The 25,067-nt window shown below is 41.4% G+C and overlaps 2 protein-coding genes across 2 annotated transcripts in view; both read right to left on the bottom strand.

Annotated features, from left to right (window-relative positions):
* The window catches only part of LOC140734514 (interferon-inducible GTPase 5-like), a 218,192-nt gene that overhangs the window by 159,669 nt on the left and 33,456 nt on the right, over positions 1-25,067 (bottom strand). The gene's annotated exons all lie outside the window — the stretch shown is intronic.
* LOC140734000 (interferon-inducible GTPase 5-like) lies at positions 2,578-15,590 on the bottom strand. Its single transcript, XM_073057578.1, has 2 exons — positions 15,571-15,590; positions 2,578-3,913 (listed from the first exon to the last, which is right to left on the bottom strand). The coding sequence occupies exons 1-2, from the start codon at positions 15,588-15,590 to the stop codon at positions 2,713-2,715; spliced, it is 1,221 nt and encodes a 406-aa protein (XP_072913679.1). The 3' UTR covers positions 2,578-2,712.

Here is a 25,067-nt window from a genome sequence, read left to right on the forward strand (position 1 = left end):
AAAAATAAACATCAGCATATCATAAATAGGAAAAAAACCCATAAACAAATAAAAGTAACACTACAGGAAACAAAAAGGCATTATGGGATGAAGAACGTGAAGAGTAAAAGAAATGGTGACGTAAAAGAACAAGAGGAAATATGAGATAAGAAAAATGAACCACCATCTTGATTATACAAAACAAAAAGAGAAATGAGATATTCCTCCAAAAAGAAAAAAATCCCCCGTCAAATCATTAATAATAAATGTCAAAAATCAAATAGTTAAGAAAAAGATTAACAAAATTAAAAGGAAAAAAAAAACAGACGAATACATCAACTAAAAAAAACTATAGTTAAAGTGCACTGTCTGATATTTTATGTTGTGGGTTTATACTGGGGTGCATCACACAGTATCCACACCAACGCAATTACAGGGTTGGTGGGGTCACCGCCAGTTTATCCTAGACGAACGAGAGTCAGTTGGGGATGTAGTTACTACAACTGACAAGTATTGTCATGACTTCTCCTTCGTAAAGATCAGTTCCTTGGTTATGCTGGCATTGAGTGTGATGTTGCTGCCTTCTGAATATGGCTTCTTCCAGATCATTTTTCTCTCCTTTGATGGCACTAACACACAATGCTGGAGGAACTGAGTAGTCCAGGCAGTATTTACGAAGAATAAACAGTTGCCATTTGGGCTGAGGCCCTTCATCAGGATCTGATGAAATCAAATAAACGTCAACTGATTATTTTTCTCCATAGACAGTGCCTGGCATGCTGAGTTTCTGCAGCATTTTGTGTGTTTTACTCTGGATTTCCAACATCTGTGGAATCTCCTGTGTTCTTGATGGCACCATTCCTGATCACAGCCCCGATGGCGAAGATGGTGTAAAGCAGGTGCCACGATGTCTCTGCTGGAGACTGCCTAATTCCTCTGAAAACTGAAGTATGAGAAGAGAACATGGGAACACTCAGTGCTTGCTCCTTAGCATCCATGTCATAATGTCTACCGTTTACTTCAATTGTATCAAATTAATTGCCAAGAAATGAAGTAGTTCGGTTTACTTAAGACTTTTCAATATTTTACTCTGTATTCTACATTGATTCAACAATATTTTCTTATGTTTTGGTGATTATAGCCAAAGATAACATTAATTCACACTTTGCAGCACTGAAGTTGATTTCTGTGTCCATCTGCTATATAAGGAGGAATCATTGCAATGTTTGAAAAACTTTTGATGCCGTTTCAAATGAAGAGAATTGCTTTGGATCTTGAAATTTCCTTCGCACTGTAGTGCTGGCTGATTTGGTGAGCATCTCCCTCACCTGGCTTTCATTTCAGTTTTTCAGCAACGAGAACATTTTCTTTTATTGTACACCAGGTGGGCGAAGGAATCCATGAAATGAATAGCTCAGCCAGAAGCAAACAACTTGTTCATCTCTTTACCATGGAGTTTCTATGGGAGGACAGCCACAGAACAGACATGACAAGTAAGTGGTTACTAGGGCAAGATCTTTTCAGTCCTCAGTTTTTGATTGACAAAAAAAAGCATAATATGGTGATGCAATATAATTAAATTTACTAATATTGGACTTGCAGTGCAAAAGACTGAATGTAATTTGCACAATTACAAATGGTGCATTTTCAATAAAGTCACGAGAGTGAGTTTCATTTTTGAAATGGTTTGGAATAATTTGAGATATTGGATGTGACACAGCACTGGTATCATCCAGAGCCATTTCCTCCAAGTGATCATAAAGGATTAGTTAAGCTCAGTTGAAGAGAATACTGCTTGAGTTTAATTTACAGTTACAATAAAGGTGGAAAGTTTTATGTTATGTTATTTCAATATTATGCAATTTATTCTATCATCTTGCAATATTTTTAATTATTCCTTGTGATGTATTAATGTACTAATAAATAACTTAGAATAACTCTGACTTGCTGTGCTGTATCAGTAATATACGCCAACCAGAAGTGTTCATACGAAACTCACAGAACCTGCAGAAGGGAGAATTAGACAATTGTTTGACTATTTTAAATGAGATCTAAATATGCAAGCCCTTCATTGATCCTGGATCTTGACAAAAGCCTTGTGCCAAATTTTTAAACAATATTTGTTTTAATTATTTGGAGTTTCTCTTGAAGGCAAGTGAAACTGAACCAGTTGATAAGCGCTTAACACAGGCTGTGAAAGTCTTCCCGATCATTATGATCAGAGGTTAATACAGTTGGTTGAGGTGGCACTTGATATTTCAACCAATGATTTACAACATCTCAATTGATACACACATCTATAAACTGCACTCAATTATCAGCTATCATCTGGCCTGTGTAGTTCTATTTTTAAATAAGTAGTTGGCTGAATAATGTAAGGTGCTTCTGATTATTGCCTCATAGCCCACCCAGCAGTGCCTTCTATAGGCCAACATTTATTGGGTACATCCTTTATGTACACCTCAGAAGGCAGGTATAGTTTAATTTTAAAGTTTAATTCATGGAACAGCACTTTGTTATTCTTGCACTGGTTTTCCACAAAGCTACAGATTGGAACTCTTTCCCCAAACCCTCCGCCTCCTAGTATTGAATAAGAAATATTTCCAGGAGTGCATGCAGTAGAAGTGAACATTATTGAGCAGAGTTACAGCAGGATTTGGTGCTTGATGCGATGTCATCAGATTATTAAGCATGGTGATACAAATTCACTGGGTCAATACCTTTACAGACCAGTTAATCAGTTTCAAAGGCAACTTTCACCACTCTCTCTGCATTCTCCGTAAGATCATTCAGTGCAGCACTCAATATCTTGTAAGGCATGAGAAATGATGGGCCTGCTCCAAAAATGGAGTCAATGACAGGCACAAAGTCGAGAGCGAACTCCAGGGCTGAAACATTAATAACAGCAGCCCCCCAACCTAACCTCACAATTACATCTGGGGTTATTTCCCCCAGCAATGGAGCTTTCACTGTCGCCTTCAGCTCTTCCACAGGTTTTCCTGCTCTCTTAGCCAGTCTTCGAAGAGAAGCATCATCCAGACCCAGGCATTTCCGGAAGTGGACAATGGCTTCAATCAATATTCCGATATCACAAGCGAGAGGGAAACCGGGAACTGGGACCGCTCCCAATCCCCCAGAGAGTGTTGCAAACATCCAGATATGTTTTTTCAGAATCTCATATTTCCTCTGAACTATCTCCACACTGAGATTTGGAAGGGCCAGGACAAAGATCCTTTTCTTTACATTATTTAGATCACCTTCGAGTTCTTCATTTAACTGAATGAAATCAAATTGATCCGGCTCTAAACTGGATATCAGGAACACAGTGGGATTCGGAAACCCTGCCTCTGCCAACCTCCTGACAGTGTCACTCCGAATCTTTTCCAGCTCCTCTTCTTCATTAACAACCTTCTTCTGTTTCCTCATGGAATAAAGATCAGCATCAATCTTAGAGCGGACAAAATAGAACTTTTTCCCCAGCCGTGTAATCTCTTTGGCAAGTTTTACATCATTTTCTCTGAATCGACAACCAGAGATTATGATAAAGAAATCAAATCTTTCAAATTTCATTTCTGTGAGATATTTAGCTGCTGGAAATTGTTTAGTTCCCATCCCTGGCAGGTCCCAATAGCGAACATTGGGCAGAGTGGGATGTGAGTACCCGGCTGGCTCCATTGTTGTTTCTGTGGTCCCAACTTCAGCTGCTCCCGGATCATCGCTCTGAAGTCCTCTCATGGCATTGATGAAGGTGGATTTTCCTGTACCTGATTCTCCCGTCACTGCGATGTTCAGCTCTGTTTTATCCAGATCAGTTGCTTTCTTCTTTATCAGTGGTTGAACTTTTTCCACCCCACCGGTTTCAAAATCAGACTTTAGTTCGCTCAGTTCTCCCTGGTTGAAGAATGACCGGGTCTCAGTCTCTGCCACCTGTTCACTGAAACAAAATATGTTCCGTTAAAGTTCACAACTGAAACAACTTCCATTTATATTTCATAGCATGACATTCACAGAACATCCTCATGTCAGTCCTTACTTTCAATGATCTAAGTGCTCTTTGCTATTACAATTTGCTATCCAACAACTATCTATAATTTGTTATTATAATATGCATAAGAATAAGAAGTCATAGGAAAGTACAGCACAGAAACAGCCCCTTCGGCCCTTTTAGTCCATACCCAAACCAGTTAAGCTGCCTATTCTCATCGACCTGCACTGCCCTCCATACTCCTATTATTGCTGTACCTATCGAAACTTCTCTTAAACGTTAAAATCCCAAGTTCACAAGCACCACTTGTGCTGGCAGCTTATTCACTTTCACAACCCTCTGATTGGTAAGTATGCTTTGAATTTGCTTAAACCCCATTGATTTAACTAATGGAGCACTAGATCTCAACCTGTTTGTCCGCAGAGCAGCATCTTCACATACTTCTGCCATTTTGTTTCTGTTCATCATTGTTACTTCACCAAGTAATCTCCTGTCAGCCCAACAAGATTGTCAAAGTCTTTGCCTCCCTGAACTGATATTGCAAGTGAAGTTGGTGAAGGGTGATTGGAGCAAATGAAGCTCTATATTGTGAGGGGCGCTAGTAATTGTTTGATAGGGTGCAGAAGAGGATTGGCTGTCAGAGGTTCCTATGCAGATTATGTGTTCCGTCTGCAGACTGGTGCATCAATGGAATGGGAACAGCACATTTCAGACCTGACATTCTTCAATCATTGATATGCTCTACCACAGTCAATAATCTAGTATCAGCATATGCAGTTCTGAATGATGATTCACAGCTAAACTTTTTGGGGGGCGTGCAGAGATAAACTGTTTCACAGAACATGTCCAGCCTCCACCATTGTTAGTGCTAAAGACGTGGCTGAAATATTCACAAGCATGCTGTTCATTATCCAGGTCTGTGCCACCACAGAACCTAGATTCAAAGACTTCACTTCACTCTACATTATTGATTTATTGAGATTCAGTACAGAAAAAGCCCTTCCGGCACTTCGAGCCATGCTGCCCAGCAATCTCCCAATTTAACCCTAGCCTGATCATGGGACAATTTACAATGACCAATTATCCTACCAACTGGTATGTCTTTAGACTGTTGGAGAAAACTCATGTGGTCACAGGGAGAATGTACAAATGCCTTACAGGCAGGGGTGGGAATAGATAGATAGATAGATAGATACTTTATTCATCCCCATGGGGAAATTCAACTTTTTTTTCCAATGTCCCATACACTTGTTGTAGCAAAACTAATTACATACAATACTTAACTCAGTAAAAAAATATGATATACATCTAAATCACTATCTCAAAAAGCATTAATAATAGCTTTTAAAAAGTTCTTAAGTCCTGGCGGTAGAATTGTAAAGCCTAATGGCATTGGGGAGTATTGACCTCTTCATCCTGTCTGAGGAGCATTGCATCGATAGTAACCTGTCGCTGAAACTGCTTCTCTGTCTCTGGATGGTGCTATGTAGAGGATGTTCAGAGTTATCCATTATTGACCGTAGCCTACTCAGCGCCCTTCGCTCAGCTACCGATGTTAATCTCTCCAGTACTTTGCCCACGACAGAGCCCGCCTTCCTTACCAGCTTATTAAGCTTTATTATTATTTTATTTATTATTATTGAACCCAGGTCACTGGTACTGTAAGACATTATGCTAACCACTACACTACAATGTAATTTGATACTAACAAATGGAAAACACAATAGTTAAGATGCAACATAAAGGTGATAGGACCAGGCAACTTCCAGAATATAGTATAGAAGATCTGAGCTCTTTCAATGCAGGTATCTACACGTCATGACGTAACATTGCTCAGGTATCAAATCTAGTACACCAAACCTGTCTACACAGAAACATCAACAGCAATGGGCCTTGCCATCATAGGGCACTCAAGAAGCACTTATTCACACTCACACCTATGCCTAATTTGGACAATATGATCTTCAAACCTTAGCTCAATTGTGGACATGAGAGCTTATTCCCATACAGAATGAAAACTGTCTTTGATCCCAGGCTAAAGCTTCATTGAGTGTGGCAAAAAAGAACCACACTCTTTCAGTAGGCACTAAGAAGAATGCATACCAACAGTTAGTGATGTTATCCATATAAACTGGAGTTTGGAATAGGAAGAGTGAGATTGTGCAGGGAGTGAAACCACTAAAAAGTTGAAATCTCCTTGTGAGTGAGTTTCAGGCAGAATAGCCAAGTTAGAGTACTGAACTAAACTGAGGCTTCGGCTCAAGAGGCTTTGGTGAGAAGAGCAGGAGACCAAGGTCTCGGAAGCCATTTTGGATTGGCCATTGTGTGACTTGGTCAGCAGAGTAGTCTAACATGTAAGACTTTGGCTCGAGAGGCTTTGATAAAGAAAACAGAAATGCAGCAGATAAGAACAGGTCAGTTATTTAAAAAAATATTGTGCAAAGGTCGTATGCACATATGTATGCAATTCCAGCCCCAGACCCCCGGTTTTTATGAAAAGAAGATGACGGAGATGGCTGGGCCATGTAATGAGTATGCCAAATGATCAACTAGCAAAAGTAGCACTAAGGTGGACCCCATAGGGAAAGCGAAGTAGCAGCAGGCCCAAAATGACGTGGCAGAGATCTGTGGAAGCAGAACTGAAGGAAGTAGGCATGAACTGGGTAACGGTGAACAGCAGAGCAAAAGACCGGCAGAAATGGAAGACCCTTGTGGAGGCCCCATGTGCCACCTAGGCACTAAGGGTTCAGACAATGATGTTGCCCTCTACCCCCCCCACACGAAACAGAGCAAGAAAATCCACACTGCTCCCTGCTCCACATTGACAAATACAGTATAGTGCAAATGTCTTAGGCACTCTAGCTATACATGTGCCTAAGACTTTTGCATAGAAATGTAGATTACATACTTAACTATAAGGATATCAAATTACAACAAATTAAATAAAAGAGGTGATGTGTTTTAGCGCATGATGTGAGAGCTGGTTTCTGGTGACCACATCTGAGTTATTCAAGGAACTCGGAATCAAATTTGAGGAGCTGGAATCTGAGCTTCAAACACTGCGATGCATCAGGGACTCGGTGCTCAGGGCCTGGAGGGTGTGACTGCGTGTGAGACATTTGGGGAGGGGATGATCCAAGAGGGAGTGCTGGAGGAGTCTCAACCCTTGAACTTGCCCAACAGGTCTGAAATTAATGCCATACACACAAAATGCTGGGGGAACATGGCAGGCCAGGCAACATCTATGGAAAAGAGTAAACAGTTGACATTTTGGGCCAAGACCCTTCATTTCTCAGCCCGAAATGTCAACTGTTTACTCTTCTCCAAAGATGCTGACTGGCCTGCTGAGTTCCTCTAAAATTTTGTGTGTATAACTTTGACCTGTCAAAGGCAGGTCGTGCCTTATGAGCCTGATTGAATTCTTTGAGCATGTGACTAAACACATTGGTGAAGGTAGAGCAGTAGATGTAGTGTATATGGATTTCAGAAAGGCATTTGATAAGGTACCCCATGGAAGGCTTATTCAGAAAGTAGGAGGCATGGGATCCAAGGGGACATTGCTTTGTGCATCCAGAAATGGCTTGCCAACAGAAGGCAAAGAGTGGTTGTAGACAGGTCATATTCTGCATGGAGGTCGGTGACCAGTGGTGTGCCTCAGGGATCTGTTCTGGGACCACTTCTCTTTGTGATTTTTATAAATGACCTGGATGAGGAAGTGGAGGGATGGGTTAGTAAATTTGCTGATGACACAAAGGCTGGGGGTGCTGTGGATAGAGTGGAGGGCTGTCAGAAGTACAGCAAGACATCAATAGGATGTAAAACTGGGCTGAGAAGTGGAAGATGGAGTTCAACCCAGATAAGTGTGAGGTGGTTCATTTTGGTAGGTCAAATATGATGGCAGAATATAGCATTAATTGTAAGACTCTTGGCAGTGTGGAGGATCGGAGGGATATTGGGGTCCAAGTCCATAGGACACTCAAAGCTGCTGTGCATGTTGACTGTGTGGTTAAGAAGGCATGTAGTGTATTGACCTTTATCAACTGTGGGATTGGGTTCAAGAAGTGAGAGGTAATGTTACAGCTATATAGGACCTGGTGAGACCTCACTTGGAGTACTGTGCTCAGTTCTTGTCACTTCACTATAAAAGGGATGTAGAAACCATAGAAAGGGTGCAGAGGAGATTTACAAGGGTGTTGCCTGGATTGGGGAGCATGCCTTATGAGAATAGGTTGAGTGAACTTGGCCTTTTCTTCTTGGAGCAATGGAGGATGAGAGGCGACCTGACTGAGGTGTATAAGATGATGAGAAGCATTGATCGTATGGATAGTCAGAGGCCTTTTCCCAGGGATAAAATGGCTAACATGAGAGGGCACAGTTTTAAGGTGCTTGGAAGTAGGTACAGAGGAGATGTTGGGTAAGTTTTCTATGCGGAGAGTGGTGAGTGCATGGAATGGTCTGCCCGAAATGGTGGTGGAAGCGGATACAATAGGGTCTTTTAAGAGACTCTTTAACATTTAGATGGAGCTTACAAAAAGAGGGCTATGGGTAACCTGAGGTATTTCTAAATTAAGTACTTGTTCGGCACAGCATTGTGGGCCGAAGGGCCTGTATTGTGCTGTAGGTTTTCTATGTTTCTACTTTTTCTATTTCCATCATCTGCAGATTTTCTCTTGTTTGAGATTGATGTTCCCTGTGAGCATGAGACAGAGGGCTGTAGGGAAGATGTGCAACTGAATTGTGGCACAAGGTTCATGGAGCTGTTCAAGAAGGGTAAGAGAAAAGAAATGTAGTTGTAATTGGTGATTATATAGACAATGGCACAGCAATAATTCTCGGTCACAAGGATTGAGAGTCCCAAAGGTTGTGTTATCTGTCTTGTGCCTGGGTCTGGGACGTCCCATCTGAATTGCAGGGAAATTATGCATGTAAAAGGGAAAGGTTCAATTTTTGTGGTTCACATGGGTACCAGCGATCTTAGAAGAACAAGGGAAGAGTTTCTGCTGGGGAACTTTAAGAAGCTAGGGGCTAAATTAAAATGCAGAAACAAACAGATATTAATCTCTGGCTTTTACCTGAGCAACATGCAATTTGCACAGGGTTAATGAGATCAGAAAGATAAAGTTTGGTGTGGGAGAAATGGGTTTGAATTTGTGGAACACTAGCACCAGGGTTGGAGAAAGGGAGCTGTTCTGATGGTGTAGGCTCCACCTGAAGTATGCTGGGTCCAGGATTCAGGATCACATAACCAGGGCTGTGTTTAGGGCTTTAAGCTAAATAGTAGAGGGTGGGTTCAACAGGCTGGAAAAGTATGGATAAAATAAAAGGGAAGGAGAGTCCAGGAGAGGTTGCAAAAGTCTCCAGAATAATGCAGAAGACAAAGTTTAGAAAGGGATAAGAAATTATCTTCAGTAACATGGAGACAACATTGAAAAATCATAGTTGGGAGCTTAACAGCCAAGGATACACATCATATCAAAAGGAAAGGAAGCTGGGCAGAGATGTTGGGATGGCTTTATTGGTTAAAAAAAATAGTCACCAAAAAAAGGCATATAATTAGAAGATGCAGTCTACAAAGGGTGAAAAAAAAGACCCTGATGGGAACTTTATATAGGCCTCCAAATGGTAGCAAGGATGTGGGGTACAAATTACAATGGGAGACAGAAAAGGCATGTAAAGAAGGTAATGTTGTGTTGGCCATGGGGGATTACAATATTTAGGTTTATTGGAAAATCAGTTTGGTAATGGATTACAAGAGAAGGAATTTGTAGAATGTATAAAATAAGTTTTTCAAAGAGCTTTTGATTGAGATTCTGGATTAGATGTTGTGTAATCAATCAGATTTGATTAAGGGCCCCATAGATAAAAGAACCCTGAGGTGTCAGTCATAATACCAGTATAGAATACATCCTGCAGTTTGAGAGGGAGAAGATAAAATTGGACATATCTGTATTACAGTGAAATTAAGTTACTGGCAGGGATGTTATTAGTGTAATAGCTGGACATTTTAACAACAATTAGACCATAAGACATTGGAGCAGAATTAAGCCATTTGGCCCATCAATTCTGTTCTGCCATTTCATCATGGCTGATCCATCTCTCTCTCCACACCATTCTCCTGCTTTCGTCCTGTAACTTTCATGCTTTGACTGATCAAGAACGAATCAATCGCCACCTTAAATGTACCCAATAACCTCACCTCCACAGCTGCCTGTGGCAATGAAATCCACAGATTCACTGCCCTCTGGTTAAAGAAATTCATCATCATTTACATTCTAAACGAATACCCCTCTATTCTGACGGTGTGCCCAGTGGTCCTAGACTCACCCATCATCGGAAATATCCTCTCCACATGTAAAGTATTTAGGCCTTTCAACATTCAATAATTTTTAGTGAGATACCCCCTCATTCTAATAAATTCCAGCAAGTGAAGTCCCACAGTAATTAATTGCTCCTCAGACGATAATCCTTTCCTTCCTGGAATCTTTCTCATGTAGCTCCTCTGAACCCTTTCCAATGTCAACATATCCTTTAATAAACAAGGGGCCCAACATTGCTAACAATATTCTGAGAGGCTTCACCAGTGCCTTATAAACCCTTAGCATTACATCCTTGCTTATATATTCCAATCTGATCAAAATGAATGTTAACATTGCATTTTCTTTTCTCAACACCAACTCAACCTTCAAATAAACCTTTTGGGAATCCTGCACGAGGATTCCAGAGTCCCTCTGCACTTCAAATTTTTGAATTTTCTCCCTTTTTAGAAAATAGTCTACAAACGTTTGTATACTTTCATACATTTCCCAAAAGTATATTCCATTTGCCACTTCTTTGTCCATTCTCCTAATCTAAGTCCTTCTGTAGCCTCCCTGCGGCCTCAAGACTACCTGCCTCTCCATCATCCTCATGTTGTCTGCAATCTTGGCCACAAAGCCATGAATTCCATCAAACAAGTCATTGATATGCTACGTAAAAAGAAGCAGTCCCAACACAGACCCCTACAGAACACAACTAGTCACTGGCAGCCAATTCTGAAGACACAGGATCAGTTCATCCCAAAGAAGAAGCATTGTAAAGGGAGGATGAAGCAACCATAGGAACAAGTAAGTCAAGACAGCTATAAAGCAATGTAAAGGACATACAATATAGCAAATAATATTCAGAAGTTAGAGGATTGGGAAGTTTTTAAAAACAAGCAGAAAGCAACCAGGGAAATGAAAGTCACAAGAGAAACAATAAATATGAAGGGAAGCTAGCAAATAATATAAGAGGAAACCAAAAGCTGCTTTCCTTTTAGATGTATACAATGCCTGTAAAAAGTATTCACCCCACCACCCCAGAAGTTTTAATGTTTTACAACATTGAATCACAGTGGATTCGTTTGGCTCTTTTTAACACTGATCAACAGAGAAAGACTTTCGTATTAAAGAAAAGACAGATCTCTACAAAGTGATCTACATTAATTATAAATATAAAACACAAAATAATTGATTGCCTAAATAATCACACTCCTTTAATATGACGCACCAAATCAGCACTGATTTAGAAGTCACATAATTAGTTAAATAGAGATCATCTGTGAGCAGTCAAGAGGTAAAAATACACCTGTATCTGGAAGGTCCAACTGCTGGCAAAAACTACAGCATGAAGACAAAAGAACACTCCAAGCAACTCTGCAAAAAGATTATTAAAATGCACAAGTCAGGAAATGGATTACAAGAAAATTTCCAAGTCACAGAATATCACTTGGGAGTCCAGTTGTCAAGCATCAAGAAATGGAAAGAATATGGCACAGCTGTAAATCTGCCTAGAGCAGGCCATACTCAAAACTTCACTGACGTTGCAAGAGGGAGACCAGTGAGGGAGACTGCCCAGAGACCTGCGACAACTGTGGAGGAATTAGAAGCTTCAGTGGCTGAGATGGAAGACTGTGCATTCAACAACTGTTGCCCGGGTGCTTCACCAGTTGCAGCTTTATGGGAGAGTGGCAAAGAGAAAGCCACTGTTGAAAAAAACTCACATGAGATCTCAGCTAGAGTTTGCCAGAGGGCATGTGGGAGACTGAAGTCAGCTGGAAGAAGGTTCTCTGGTCTGATGAAACCAAAAATTGAGTTTTTTGGCCGTCAGACTAAATAATATGAGAAGCCAAACACCACACATCATCAAAAATATACCATCCCCACTGTGAAGCATGGTGGTGGCTGTATCATGCTGTGGGGATGCTTCACTGCAGCAGGCCCTGGAGGGCGTGAAGGTAGAGGGTAAAATGAATGCAGCAAAAAATGGGGAAATCCTGGAGGAAAACCTGATGTAGTCTGCTAGAAACTGTGACTTGGGAGTTTTGTTTTCCAGCAAGACAATGACATCAAGCATAAAGCCAAAGCTACAGAGGAATTGCTTAAAAACAACAAAGTTAATATCCTGGAGTGGCCAAGTCAGAGTCCAGACCTCAATCCAATTAAGGATTTGTGGCTGGACTTGAAAAGGGCTGTTCATTCCTGATTCCCATGCAATCTGACAGAGCTTGAGCAGTTTTGTACAGCAGAATGGGGCCTTGAAGGGGGTGAATACTTGTACAATCAATTATTTTGTGTTTATATTTGTAATTCATTTAGATCACTTTGTAGAGATCTGATTTCACTTTGACAGAAAAGAGTCTTTTTCAGTTGATCAGTGTCAAAAAAGCCAAATTGAATCCATTGTCATTCATTGTTGTAAAACAATAAAACAGAAAACTTCCAAGGGTGTTGAAATCTTTTTATAGGCAGTGTAAATAGTAATTGAGAGGCAAGGCTTAACACAGGTCTGCTGAAAGCTGACACTGAAAAGTAAGTAACAGGGGACAAAGAAATGGCAGATGAACTGAATAAGTGTTTTGTGACAGTCTTCACTGTGGAGTCTTCAGCTACATACCAGAAATTTGAGTGTGTTGAGGGAAGGGGTAGTGTATTTGCGACTACCAAGAAGAAGGTGCATGGGACTGAAAAGTCTAAAGGTAGATAAGTCACCTGGTCAGGATGGTCTACACCCCAGGGCTGTAAAACTGGTAGCTAAAGAGATTGTGGAGCAGTAGTAATGATCCTTCAATAAAGATTTCAGAATAGAGGGAGGCAAGAGACGGGAAATTATAGGGAAGTTTGATCAACTTCAATAGTTGAGCAAGATGTGAGGGTCTATTATTAAGGATGAGGAATCAAGGTAGCTGAAGGTACATGATAATTTATGCAGAACTCGGTATGATTTCTTCAAGGGAAATCTTGCCTGACAAATCTGTTGAAATTCTTTGAGAAAATAGCAGGCAGGATAGACAAAGGAGAAACAGTAAATGTTGTTTACTTGAATTTCAGGCGGCCTTTGACAAGGTGCTGCACAGAAGAGTGGAAACAAGATAACATTCCAAAAGGATTGCAGCATGAATAGATGATTGACTGACTGGCAGAAAGCAAAGAGTGGCAATAATGTTAATACACATAAAATGCTGGAGGAACTCAGGTCAGGCAGTACATATCTATGGATAGCAATAAAGAGCTGATCTTTCAGGCAGAGACACTTCATCAGTCCAGATGAAGGGTCTTGGCCTGAAACAACAGCTCTTTATTCCTTTGCTGGTTGGCTGCCAGTGACTAGTGGTGTTCCATTGATGTCAGTGTTGAGGAAGCAGGGATTATGCAGAAGGACTTGGACAGATCAGAAAATAGGAAAAGAAGTGGCAGAATGAATACAGTGTAGTGAAGTGTATGGCCAGGCATTTTGGTAGAAGGAATAAATATATAGCTTATTTTCTAAATGTAGAACAATTTCATAAATCAGAGATATAAAGGGACTTGGGTGTCCTTGTGTAAGATTCCCGAAAGGTTAACTTGCAGGTTGAGATGGTGGCAAGGAAGGAAAATGCAATGTTAGCTTTTGTTTTGAGAGGATTAGAATATTACAGGAAGGATGTGATATTGAGGCTTCATACAACATTAGTCAGACCATACTTCAAGTACTCTGAGCATTTAGGGGCCCCATACCTATGAAAAGATATGCTAGTATTGTAGAGGGACTAGAGAATATTCACAAGAATGTCACAGGGATTGAAAGAGTTAACATATGAGAAGTGGTTGATAGCTCTGGGCCTGTATTCATGGGAGTTTAGAACAATAGTGTTGGGGTGGGGGCAATCTCATTGAAACTTACAAAATACTGAAAGGCCTAGTTACAGTGGAGATGAAGAGGATGTTTCCAACACTGGGAATGTCTAGTTCCAGAGGTCACAGCCTCTGAATAGAAGAGTGTCCCTTTAGAATGGAGATGAATTTCTTTTGCTAGAGGTTGGTGAATCTGTGGAATTCATTGCTACAGATGTCTGTGGAGGCATGTCGTTGGTTATATTTAAAAAGGAGGTTGAGGGGTTCCTCATTAGTAAGGTCATCAAAGATTATGGGGAGAAAGCAGGGGAATGGGGTTAAGAAAAATAATACCGCTATGATGAAATGGTAGAACAGACTCGATGGACCTAATGACCTAATTCTGCTCCTATGTCTTGTGGTCTAAACAATGATGGTTGTGTTTGTTTCTTTTGCATCTTCACTTGTTCTTCTCCCTTCCTGTGACACATTAAGTTATCCATCCCTCTGAGTAGACTGGCCCTCAGGGCAATGCCTTCATTTCATCAAGGTAGACCTTGTGACATTAAAGAAACAATGATATCTTTCCTCATAAACATGGTGCATAATGGAGATGAAGAAACATGAGGAAATGCTATCTCATAGTAAAACCCTGGTTCAATCTCTTTGTGGACATTTTGTTGGAGAATAGCATAAACAGGCAGCATCATTAAATCTTGCAAGTGGCATTCACTTCATCCTCTGTGTGGTACTGGTGGAAAGTGTGGCTGTTTTGGGGAGCAGGTGGTGCACCAGTCCAACTTCTTGTGTGCTGCTGGAGCTTGATTCATGAAAGGAAAGTGAGGGGTAATCCTGCATGCATCTGACTTCTGCCTCACAGGTAGTGGAAGGTCTTTGGGGTGTGAAGAGGCAAGCCACTCACTGGTGGATACCATACCTCCTCTTGTAGCCACCGTTTTCGTTTCTCTGGTCTTGTCAAATATTTGATCAGTGAGGAATTGAGCCATGTTACTGTCATAGAGTTAAGGATAAGTTGATAGATTTTCTTTGGAGATTTTTCAGCTGAATGACTGTTAACACTGTTTTGATTATCCCATATAATCAGGGTTTTACTATGAGATAACATTTCCTCATGTATCTTCATCCCCATCATGCACCATGCTTCTGAGGAAAGGTATCATTGTTCCTTTAATGTCACCAGGTCTACCTTGATGAAATCATGAGCTGGCCACAAGATGGGATCAGATTGATCCAGGATGCAGCTTTTCAAGAAGGCAGGTCCCAGCTACATACTCAAGGCTGTTAGGAACTTCTAATAACTGCTGTTCTCAATGTCAATACCCACATCTCAAAAACAATCAAAAGGGATTTAGCCCATCGAAGAGCCAGCACTATCCTGTTGTAAAGAGAAAGCTGAGCACTGTAGGCTTCTGCTCTGGCAGGTTTTGTTGATGCAGGAGAGCTGGGAAGAAACAATGTGTGTAATTTTCGACCTACCTGGAGCTTGACCCTCCCATTCCCGATCTCTGTCTCTTGTTGGCTGGCCTGTATAACAATCCAGTGACTACAGGGCTTTAAATGGAAGCTTGGGGAGCCTCTTTGTCTTTTCTTGTGTGATTTTTTCCACTTCTAGAGGAGAAGACAGAATGAGTTGTGCTTTATCTTTATATACCATACATATCCTAGACTGAAAAGCCAATCACCTTTAACATTTGGTTTCATGCGAGCAAATACAAAATACACAATAGTATTGTTTCACCTTGCCTTAGTCAACCTGAAGAAAGAGATTGTGAGGGTAGTTGTGCATCCTTCTCAATGTTCCAATGAAGAACGACCTATCATCAGGACATAGAGAACTGAAGCTGAATGGGAATGGTCAAAATTGTCTGTTGAATTCTCAAACAACATCATAAGTCAGTCACCAACTTGAAGTGAAGTGACAGAAACCCTTGTGCTGTAAAATGCCACCTTACAGTCTCAATGAAAAGTCCATGGCAATCGTTTTGGGAAAAATAGCATTTTTCACTCACACTCCTAGCAAATCACAGAAAGATGTTATTTCTACAGACAGGAGATGTCTGTGAAATTGCAATTAAATTAAAATAAATAGCTGACTTGTCAAATACCTTTTCTGTCTTCACGGATCGGAATAAAATACTAAAGATATAGTTAAATACTAAACTTAATCAGGAGGATGAGAATTCTCAGAGTTGAAAAGTGGGAATACAGTGAGACAATGTTACACCGTTTTGTGAATTCTAACTCGCTGCACCACCGTCCGGTATGGAAGTGGGTGGGTGACCACTGCACAGGCTCGAAAAAAGCTGCAGAAAGTTATAAACTCAGCCTACTCCACCATTGGCACTCGTCTTCCCAATATCCATGACATCTTCAAAGAGTGATGCTTCAAAAAGGCAGCATCCATCATTACGGACCATCCCCCCACAATCAACCAGGACATGCCCTCTTCTCATTGCTATCATCAGGAAGGAAGTACAGGATCCTGAAGGTACTGAATGACACAACAACCTCTGTGCTGTTGTGATCTCAATGCTTATCCAGATAAGATCTAGTCTTAATAGACCTAGCGATGCTAGGGAATTGTATTTTAGCTCCCAACTATACTTTGCGGGACTACTGACACCCACTTCCATTTCTCTCCAACTGATCATCATGCTTTTCATAACAAAACCATGCCTTCTGTTATAAGACTAGAAGATATAGGAATAGAATTAGGCCATTTGGCCCATTGATTCTGCTCCACCATTTCATCATGGCTGATCCAATTTTCCTCTCAGTTCCAATCTCCTGCCAGTCCAGAATCTATCAACCTCTGCCTTAAATATAGATAAAGACTTTGCCTCCATGGCTGTTTCTGGCAAAGAATTCTACAGATTCACCACTCTCTGGCTAAAGAAATTCCTCCTCATCTCCATTCTAAAAGGACACCCCTATATTCTGATGCTTTGTCCACTGGTGTTAGACTCTTCCACTGTAGGAAACATCATCTTCACATTCACTCTATTAAGACCTTTCACCATTGAATAGATTTCAAATACATCACCCCTCATTCTTCCAAATTCTAGTGAATACAGGCCCAGAGCCATCAAACAATCTTCATATGACAAGCCATTCAATCTTGCAATAACTTTTGTGAATCTCCTTTGTACCATCTCCAGTTTCAGCACATTCTTTCTAAGATAAGGGGCCCAAATCTGCTCACAATACTCCAAGTGAGGCCTCACCATTGCTTAACAAAGTCTCAATGTTACATCTTTGCTTTTATATTCTAGTCCTCTTGAAATCAATGCTAACATTGCATTTGACCTCCCCACCTCTGACTCAACCTGCAAATTAACCTTTAGGAAATCCTGGAAAAGGACTCCAAAATCACTTTCTGCCTCAATTTTTGGTATTTTCTCTCCATTTAGAAAATATTCAACCCTTCCATTCTTTTTTCTATCAAAGTACATGATCATACAATTCCCGACACTCTATTCCACCTGCTGCTTCTTTCCAATTCTCCTAATCTGTTCAAATCCTTCTATTGCCTCTCTACTTCCTCATAACTATCTGCCCCTCTATCTTCATACTGTTGGCAAACTTTGCAATAAAGCCATCAATTCCATCATCTAAATCATTGACATATAATGGAAAAACAAATTGGTTCCAACACAGACCCCTGTGATGCAGCACCAGTCACCAGCAGCCAGCCAGAAAAGGTCCCTTTATCTTCTCTTTGTCTTCTACCGATCAGTCACTGCTTTATCCATGCTAGAATTTTTCCTGTAATACCATGGACTCATAGCTTGTTAAGCAGCCTTATGTGTGGCACCTTCTTAAAGGCCTTCTGACAAGTAAACTCCTTTGTTAATCCTGCTTGTCATTTCTTCAAAGAATTCCAACAGGTTTGTCAGGCAAGATTTTTCCTTAAGGAAACCATCCTGACTTGGGCCTATTTATCATGTGCCTCCAGTTACCCCAAAGCCAGATCCTTAACAATCAACTCCAACATTTTCCCAACCACTGAGGTCATAGTAACTGGCCTATAGTTCCCCTCCTTCTGCCTCTCTCCCTTCTTGAAGAGTGGAGTAGCATTTGCAATTTTCCAGTCTTCCAGAACCACTCCAGAATCTAGTGATTCTTGAAAGATCATTAGCAATCTCTCCACAATCTCTTCAGCCACCTCTTTCAGAACTCAGGTGTGTACACCATTCCAGCCAGGTGATTTATATAATTTCAGACCTATCAGTTTCCCAAGAACCTTCTTTCTAGTAATGGTAGCTTCCCACACTTCATGATCCCCAAAACCTGGAACTTCCACCATACTGCTAGTGTTGGCAATGAAGACTGATGTGAAATATTTATTATCAGAATCAGGTTTATTATCAGATGGGTTATTACCATCTATAAATTTGCTGGCGATACAACCATTGTTGGTGGAATCTCAGGTGGTGACGAGAGGGTGTGCAGGAGTGAGATATGCCAACTAGTGGAGTGGTGCCATAGTAACAACCTGGTACTCAGCATCAGTAGGTCAAAAGAACTGATTGTGGACTTCAGGAAGGGTAAGACGAACACATACCAATCCTCACAGAGGGATCAGAAGTGGAGAGAGTGAGCAGTTTCAAGTTTCTGGATGTCAAGATATCTGAGGATCTAATCTGGTCCCAACATATTGATGTTGTTATAAAGAAGGCAAGGCAGCGGCTGTACTTTATTAGGAGTTTGAAGAGATTTGGCATATCAACAAATACACTCAAAACTTCTATAGATGTACCGTGGAGAGCATTTGGACAGGCTGTATCACTGTCTGGTATGGGGCGAGGGCCTACTGTACAGGACTGGAAGAAGCTGCAGAGGGTTGTAAATCTAGTCAGCTCCATTTTGGATACTAGCCTAGGTGGCATCCATTAATAAGGACCTCCAGCACCCAGGGCATGCCTTTTCTCACTGTTACGACCAGGTAGATATACAGAAGCCTGAAGGCACACACTCAGCGATTCAAGAACAGCTTCTTCCCCTCTGCCATCCGATTCCTAAATGGACATTGAACCCTTGGAGACTACCTCACTTGTTTTAGATATACAGTATTTCTATTTCTTGCAAGTAAAAAAAAATCATTTCAGTATATGTATAATGTAATTGATTATTTATTATTATTATTTGTTCTATTCTATATTATGCATCGCATTGAAATGCTGTGATACATTACAAATGTAACAAGTTAACAAATTTCAAGTCACATGCCAGTGATAATAAACCTAATTCTGATATTTTTGTTTTCCATCTTTATCTTAATGAATTTTTATTTGTTTTCTGTTGTTTTTGAAAGTCCCTTCCTTTTAACTGCCACTAATTTTTGCTCCGTTATGTGCGCTCTCTTTGGATTTTATGTTGACTTTGACTCTGTTGTTATCCACGATTGTGTCACCTTGGCTTTCGAATATTCTTCCTCTTTGGGATGTGTATATCCTGTGCCTTCGGAATTATTTCCTGAAATTCCAGCCATGTGGAATTATGTCGAACAACTTATCACTTTCCAGTTTAGCTCTGTCTCCGAAATTTCTTCTTAACATCCTTTGTTTCCCTCTTTTAAATAATATAAAATAACAACGTCGCACTTGAAATGTCAGATGGCTCGAGCAATTTCCATGGCCACACTCAATTATGAACTGTGTGCTTACTCCTCACGGCCTCCCAGTCCGGGTGGAGACAAGAGTGAGGAGCCCGCAAACGGCTGGGACTCCACACCTCCCTTCAAAGTCCGCGGGTCAGAGATTGTGTTACTTTATCTGCAGCTTGCCGTAAAGTCTTGTGATACAGTCTCATGCAGTACTGGGAATGATCAGATAGGCTGGGAAAGTGAATTAAACGCAAGCAAGAACTTTTTCCAGGAGTCTTCACTCCTGATGAAGGGTTTCGGCCCGAAACGTCGTCACTACCTCCTCTCATAGATGCTGTCTGGCCTGCTGAGTTCTGCCAGCATTTTGTGTTTTTACTTTTTTCCCTCACTTGTTTTCTAGCGGATTTGCAATAAGCTCTTTTATTGCAATACACTGTGGTTGACTGAATCGAGGTTTGCGTCACCCAGCTCTCCCGTTTCCTGAAAACACCCTAACCTCTTTATGTACCAGATTACTTTTTATTTGTTGTGTTTTACACTACTTGTTTTAATTTAACTAGTTAATATATACATGTATACTTACTGTTATTCAATATTTTTACATTTATCATGTATTGCATTGTAATTTAATATACACGGATATAGTTACTGTTATTCAGGGTTTTTTTTAACATTTATTATGTATTGTATTGTACTGCTGCCGCAACGTTAACAGATTTCACGAGATATGCCCGTGATTTTAAACCTGATTCTGATTATCGATTTAGGGCAGTTCGCTGCTGTCGTTGCATGCTCAACTTCAACTTCACTGGAAAACCCGCAGATCCCCGTTGTAAAATGTCTACACGCTAGTAAAAGTGGCAGAAAATAGGACAAAGTAACACCAGATCAGGAGTTTTCACCAATTCTTCGTGCAATATATATGTTTTGTGATCGTTGGCCCAGTTTACAAACATAAACTACCCAGGATTGTCTCAAACTAACAAGATTAATCTCTGTAATGTTAATAAATATATTCAGTTTGCCATTCAATGTCTTGTCTTTACCTGCACTGGAGTTTTGATTAAAGAGGCTCCGTCTGTGAAGGTAAACTTTGATCGGCAGTCCGCTGCGATTTGTATATTCTGTGCTTCCGCTTTCATTCACACTGTGTACCTCTTTCGGATGGGACAGGTTGATGTGTGTTATCCAATGAGAAATAAAGATATACATGAGATCACTTGTTGCCGGGTGACTTTATTCTTTTCATTCTGTTGGCTCAGTGTTTGAAGAGTGCAGATGGTGCCCTCAGATACCGTGTACTTACAGAACGATCCCTGTTTGCAATTAAATCCCTGCAATGTACTCCTTTACAGCTGCCAGTCATTCCAATATACAGCGACCAATATACATTCCTCAATTCTTCAGCCAGCCAGCTACATTGAGGATAATTTACGGTAACCAACTAGGATGTGATAGGACATATCAGCCGCTGGAGAAACCCAAAAGATCACGGAGAGAATATTCAAACTGCCCTCTGTGTCAGGAGGGTTACAGGGTTTTGCAGATAAATCAATACAGCACCATTATATCGATGTAGGACTTCATCGGGTCCTAGTGGCAGGTAAAACCAGTTTTGAAATGTATTATAAATGACCTTCCTTCCACTAAAAGTCAGAACTAAATCAGAAATTGGATGTTTGTTCATGACTGCACAATATTCAATCCCATTCGCAACAAAACAAACCAATCTTTGCCTGCAGGCAGCGAGATGACGCGGAGTGGCACAATGGCAGAGCGGGAGGTGCTGCTGTCCTGTCCTCCTGACCTTCGATGATGTCTGTGTGTGGAATGTGCATGTTTTCCCGTCACTGTGTTGGTATTATTAGTGTATTCCAGTTTCCTCTCCTATATCAAAGACATGCGATTTGGTGGGTGAATGGGTCACTCGAAATTCACCCTGGTTCAGTTGGATAGACAACATGGGGAGTTGAATAGCACGCGAGAGACGTACAAATATAAAATAATGTGAGTGACAAACTTCTATAGATGCACAGTGGGGAGTATCCTAACTGGTCGGATTACATTTTATCCAAATTCCACCAACACGTCACCATTGCCACGGGAAGGGGCGGGGGCAGATTTGATCGTGCTGATATAAACCGACACGGTATTTACAAAGCCATCCTATTCCCTCATCTTGGCCTCTCTGAGCCCATCTCCATAATGTTAATCTCAGAAACCAGTCAAGAGGACCATTACCGTGTGGCCTAATGAGGCAATCTCCACGCCTCGGGACTGTTTTGAACGGATGAACTGACAAATGTTCAAAGAAGCCATCAGAAACTGAGAAGACACAGACCTCGAGGAATATGCCTCGAGAAACATGCCTCAGCGGCTACATTAGTAAGTGTGCAGACAACGTTTGTGACTCAAGGCCAGGATCAACCAAAACCCTGGCTGAACGCTGAGGAGCGCCTCCTATTAAAAGCCAGGGACACTGCTTTCAATTCTAGTGACAGAACGGCTCCCAGAGTAGCCAGGATAAATCATATTTTAGGCATCAAGAGGGACAAGACCGCCACGCCTCATAGTGATACTCCACGGCGTATGCGTTTGGGAATGAAGGGCATTACCACTGGCGGCGTCAGAGATTTTTTTTGTTGGTGCTACAGTGGGGCTGAATTATTCAGTGATGCTGCTGAGGGATGTACTGTACGGTAATATGTATTCACAAGGCCAGACGCGTGGCGTTCAAAAGTCAGTTTCAAGCATCACACACAAAATGCTGGTGGAACGCAGCAGGCCAGGCAGCATCTATAGGATGGAGTACAGTCATAGCCTGCTGCGTTCCACCAGCATTTTGTGTGTGTTGCTTGAATTTCCAGCATCTGCAGATTTCCTCATGTTTCAGTTTCAAGCATTATGTGTCTACTATAAATGCCTCTGTTGATTCACAGGCAACAGCAATTGATAGATCTAATATAGAAGTGAACTGTGACAGTGTCAACAGCATCGGAGACAGCACGGGCTACACAGAGCATAAACAAACAAACCAACAGAGCATCCGACCCACTCAAGGAAAAGCAGTGTCAACTCTACTACTGTACTAGACGCGTCTCCCTCACTGACACTCTTAGCAGCTTTTATGCACACTTTGAGGCATGCAACACAACACCGGCCACAAAATCTACCCCTCTCCCAGGTGAACAGGCATTGTAAAAGCAGCAAACGTCAGAAAGTCTGCAGTCAACTCCGTTAAGGCAATCGAGCCGATAGTCGAGTCAAGTTCTTAGGGAGAGTGTACACCAGCTCGCTGATGTCTTCATGGTCATCTTCAGCACATCACCAATCATCCAGGCTACTGTCCTCATATGTTTCAAATCAGCCACCATCACCCCGTATCAAAGAACTCTACACCTTCAGAACTAAACAACTACTGTCCAGTGGCACTGATACCAATCATCATGAAGTGCTTTGAATGACTGGTAATCAAAAACTGCATTCCTGCCACGGTCATCAACATGTTTACTGAAAGAACTCTCTAAAACAGATGGCATAGCATCAGTCATGTACCTGGCCCTGACACACCTAGACAGCAACAACACTTATGTCAGAATGCAGTTTCTGGATTTCAGGTTGGCACTCAATCAACACTATTGTTCCACAGACCTTGAAGGAACTGCTACAGTTCTCCACTGTCTAAATACACCACTGTGCAACTGGCTGTTGGACTTCCAAACCAATGGACCTCAGATAGTCAGGATGCACAACTGCACCTTCCTCCACATCATGATCAAAATGGGATCCTCCCCAGTGCTGTGTGTTGAGCCTATTAACTGTACACTCTGCTCACACGTGACGGCATGGACAAAGTCATTATATTAATCACATTGTCAAGTTCATCGATGACATAACAGTGCTGGGGCTCATCATCAACAACAATGTGATGACCTACAGAGAGTAGGTGGAAGAGCTCAAGGCCTGGTGCCAGGTGACTAACCTCTTCCTCAATGTCACCAAGACAAAGGAGATGATTATTGATTTCAGGAGAACTCACACTAGCTACACTCCTCTTTACATCAGCAGCACAGCAGTGGAAACTGTTAGCAGGTTCAAACTCTTAGGAGTGCACATCTCACAGAACTTTTCATGATCCTAGTACACATCCTACAGCATCAGAAAATTTCACCAACCTCTCTACTTTCTAAAGAGGCTGAAGTGAGCTGGACTATGCACACTTGTACTCAAATCCTTCTATAGGTGTGGACTAGAGAATATTCTAACAAGCTGCATCACTGCATGGTACGGAAACTGCATGGAAGGGTCTGCTTAGGGTAGTCAAAACTGCCCAATGCATCACCAGCGCCAACTTGCCCATCCTGAAGGACATACAGTAGATACAGAAAGTTGCCAGAAAAGGGCCAGTAATGTCCTGAAGGATCCCACACACCCAGCTTGTGGGTTGTTTGTCCCACTCCCATCGGGGAGGAGGCTACTAGGACCATCAGAAACAAAAACAGTTACTTTTCCCAAGCAGTAAGGCTTATCAACATCTCCATCGCTAACTCACCGCTCCATACTCCTAACCACCAGCAGCTTATTATTTCCTGTCACTAACCTCATGTACAAATGTTTCTGTGACCAACATCAACTTATGGCCATACAATCAATCTATGTACATAAACTACCTTCCATATTTATGTTTATCATGTTTTTATAATATTGTTGTGTTCTTTATCTTGTTGTGTTTTTTAATACTGCATTGGATCTGAGTAATATTTATTGAGTTTTCCTTTACTGGAAATTACATTTAAAAATCTTTGATCACAGCCTAGTACAGAAACACCAATGTTGAGGAATGGAAAAGTCTACAGAAGGTGGTGGATAGAGTCCAGTCCATCACAGGCAAAGTCCTCTCAACCACTGACCACATTTACAAGGAGCTCTGCCACAGAATGCAGCATCCATCATCAAATACCATCCCATCGAGTCCCCGCACTCCCCTCATGACTACCATCATGTCATAGTCCAGTCCATGAAGTCTGTGTTCCGATTCATAGTCTGGCCTGTGGACTCTGGACTCCGGGTCTTCCAGCTGTCCCTTGTTTCAGTTGGGCTTAATCATAGGCACCTGATTCTCGTCTCGGAGATGTGAATATAAGTGGCCCTGGGTTTGAGTGTGGTTGCTGGTTTGTCCTGTCAGTATCCTATCCTTGCCTCTGTTGGGTAAGCCAGGCTGTCTTTGCCATTACCCTGAGTCTGGACTGTTCCATTCCCTTCCCTTCCCTTCCTTCTGGAGCCTTGCCTGCAACCTTGTCAAGTTCAAACACCGGAGTGAGACTGGAGCCTTGCTGCGTCAAGATAAGGAACTGTCTATCATTGAGTT

The sequence above is a fragment of the Hemitrygon akajei genome, chromosome 10 (assembly GCF_048418815.1).
Source record: "Hemitrygon akajei chromosome 10, sHemAka1.3, whole genome shotgun sequence".
In the NCBI taxonomy this organism is placed as follows: Eukaryota; Metazoa; Chordata; class Chondrichthyes; order Myliobatiformes; family Dasyatidae; genus Hemitrygon; species Hemitrygon akajei.

Bases quoted from the DNA above. Each gene is read 5' to 3' on its own strand.
- LOC140734000 (XM_073057578.1), bottom strand. From the start codon at position 15,590: ATGGGAGGGTCAAGCTCCAG. The intron at 3,914-15,570 runs GTAGGTCGAAAA...ATTTTGTTTCAG, and splicing joins ATGGGAGGGTCAAGCTCCAG to TGAACAGGTGGCAGAGACTG.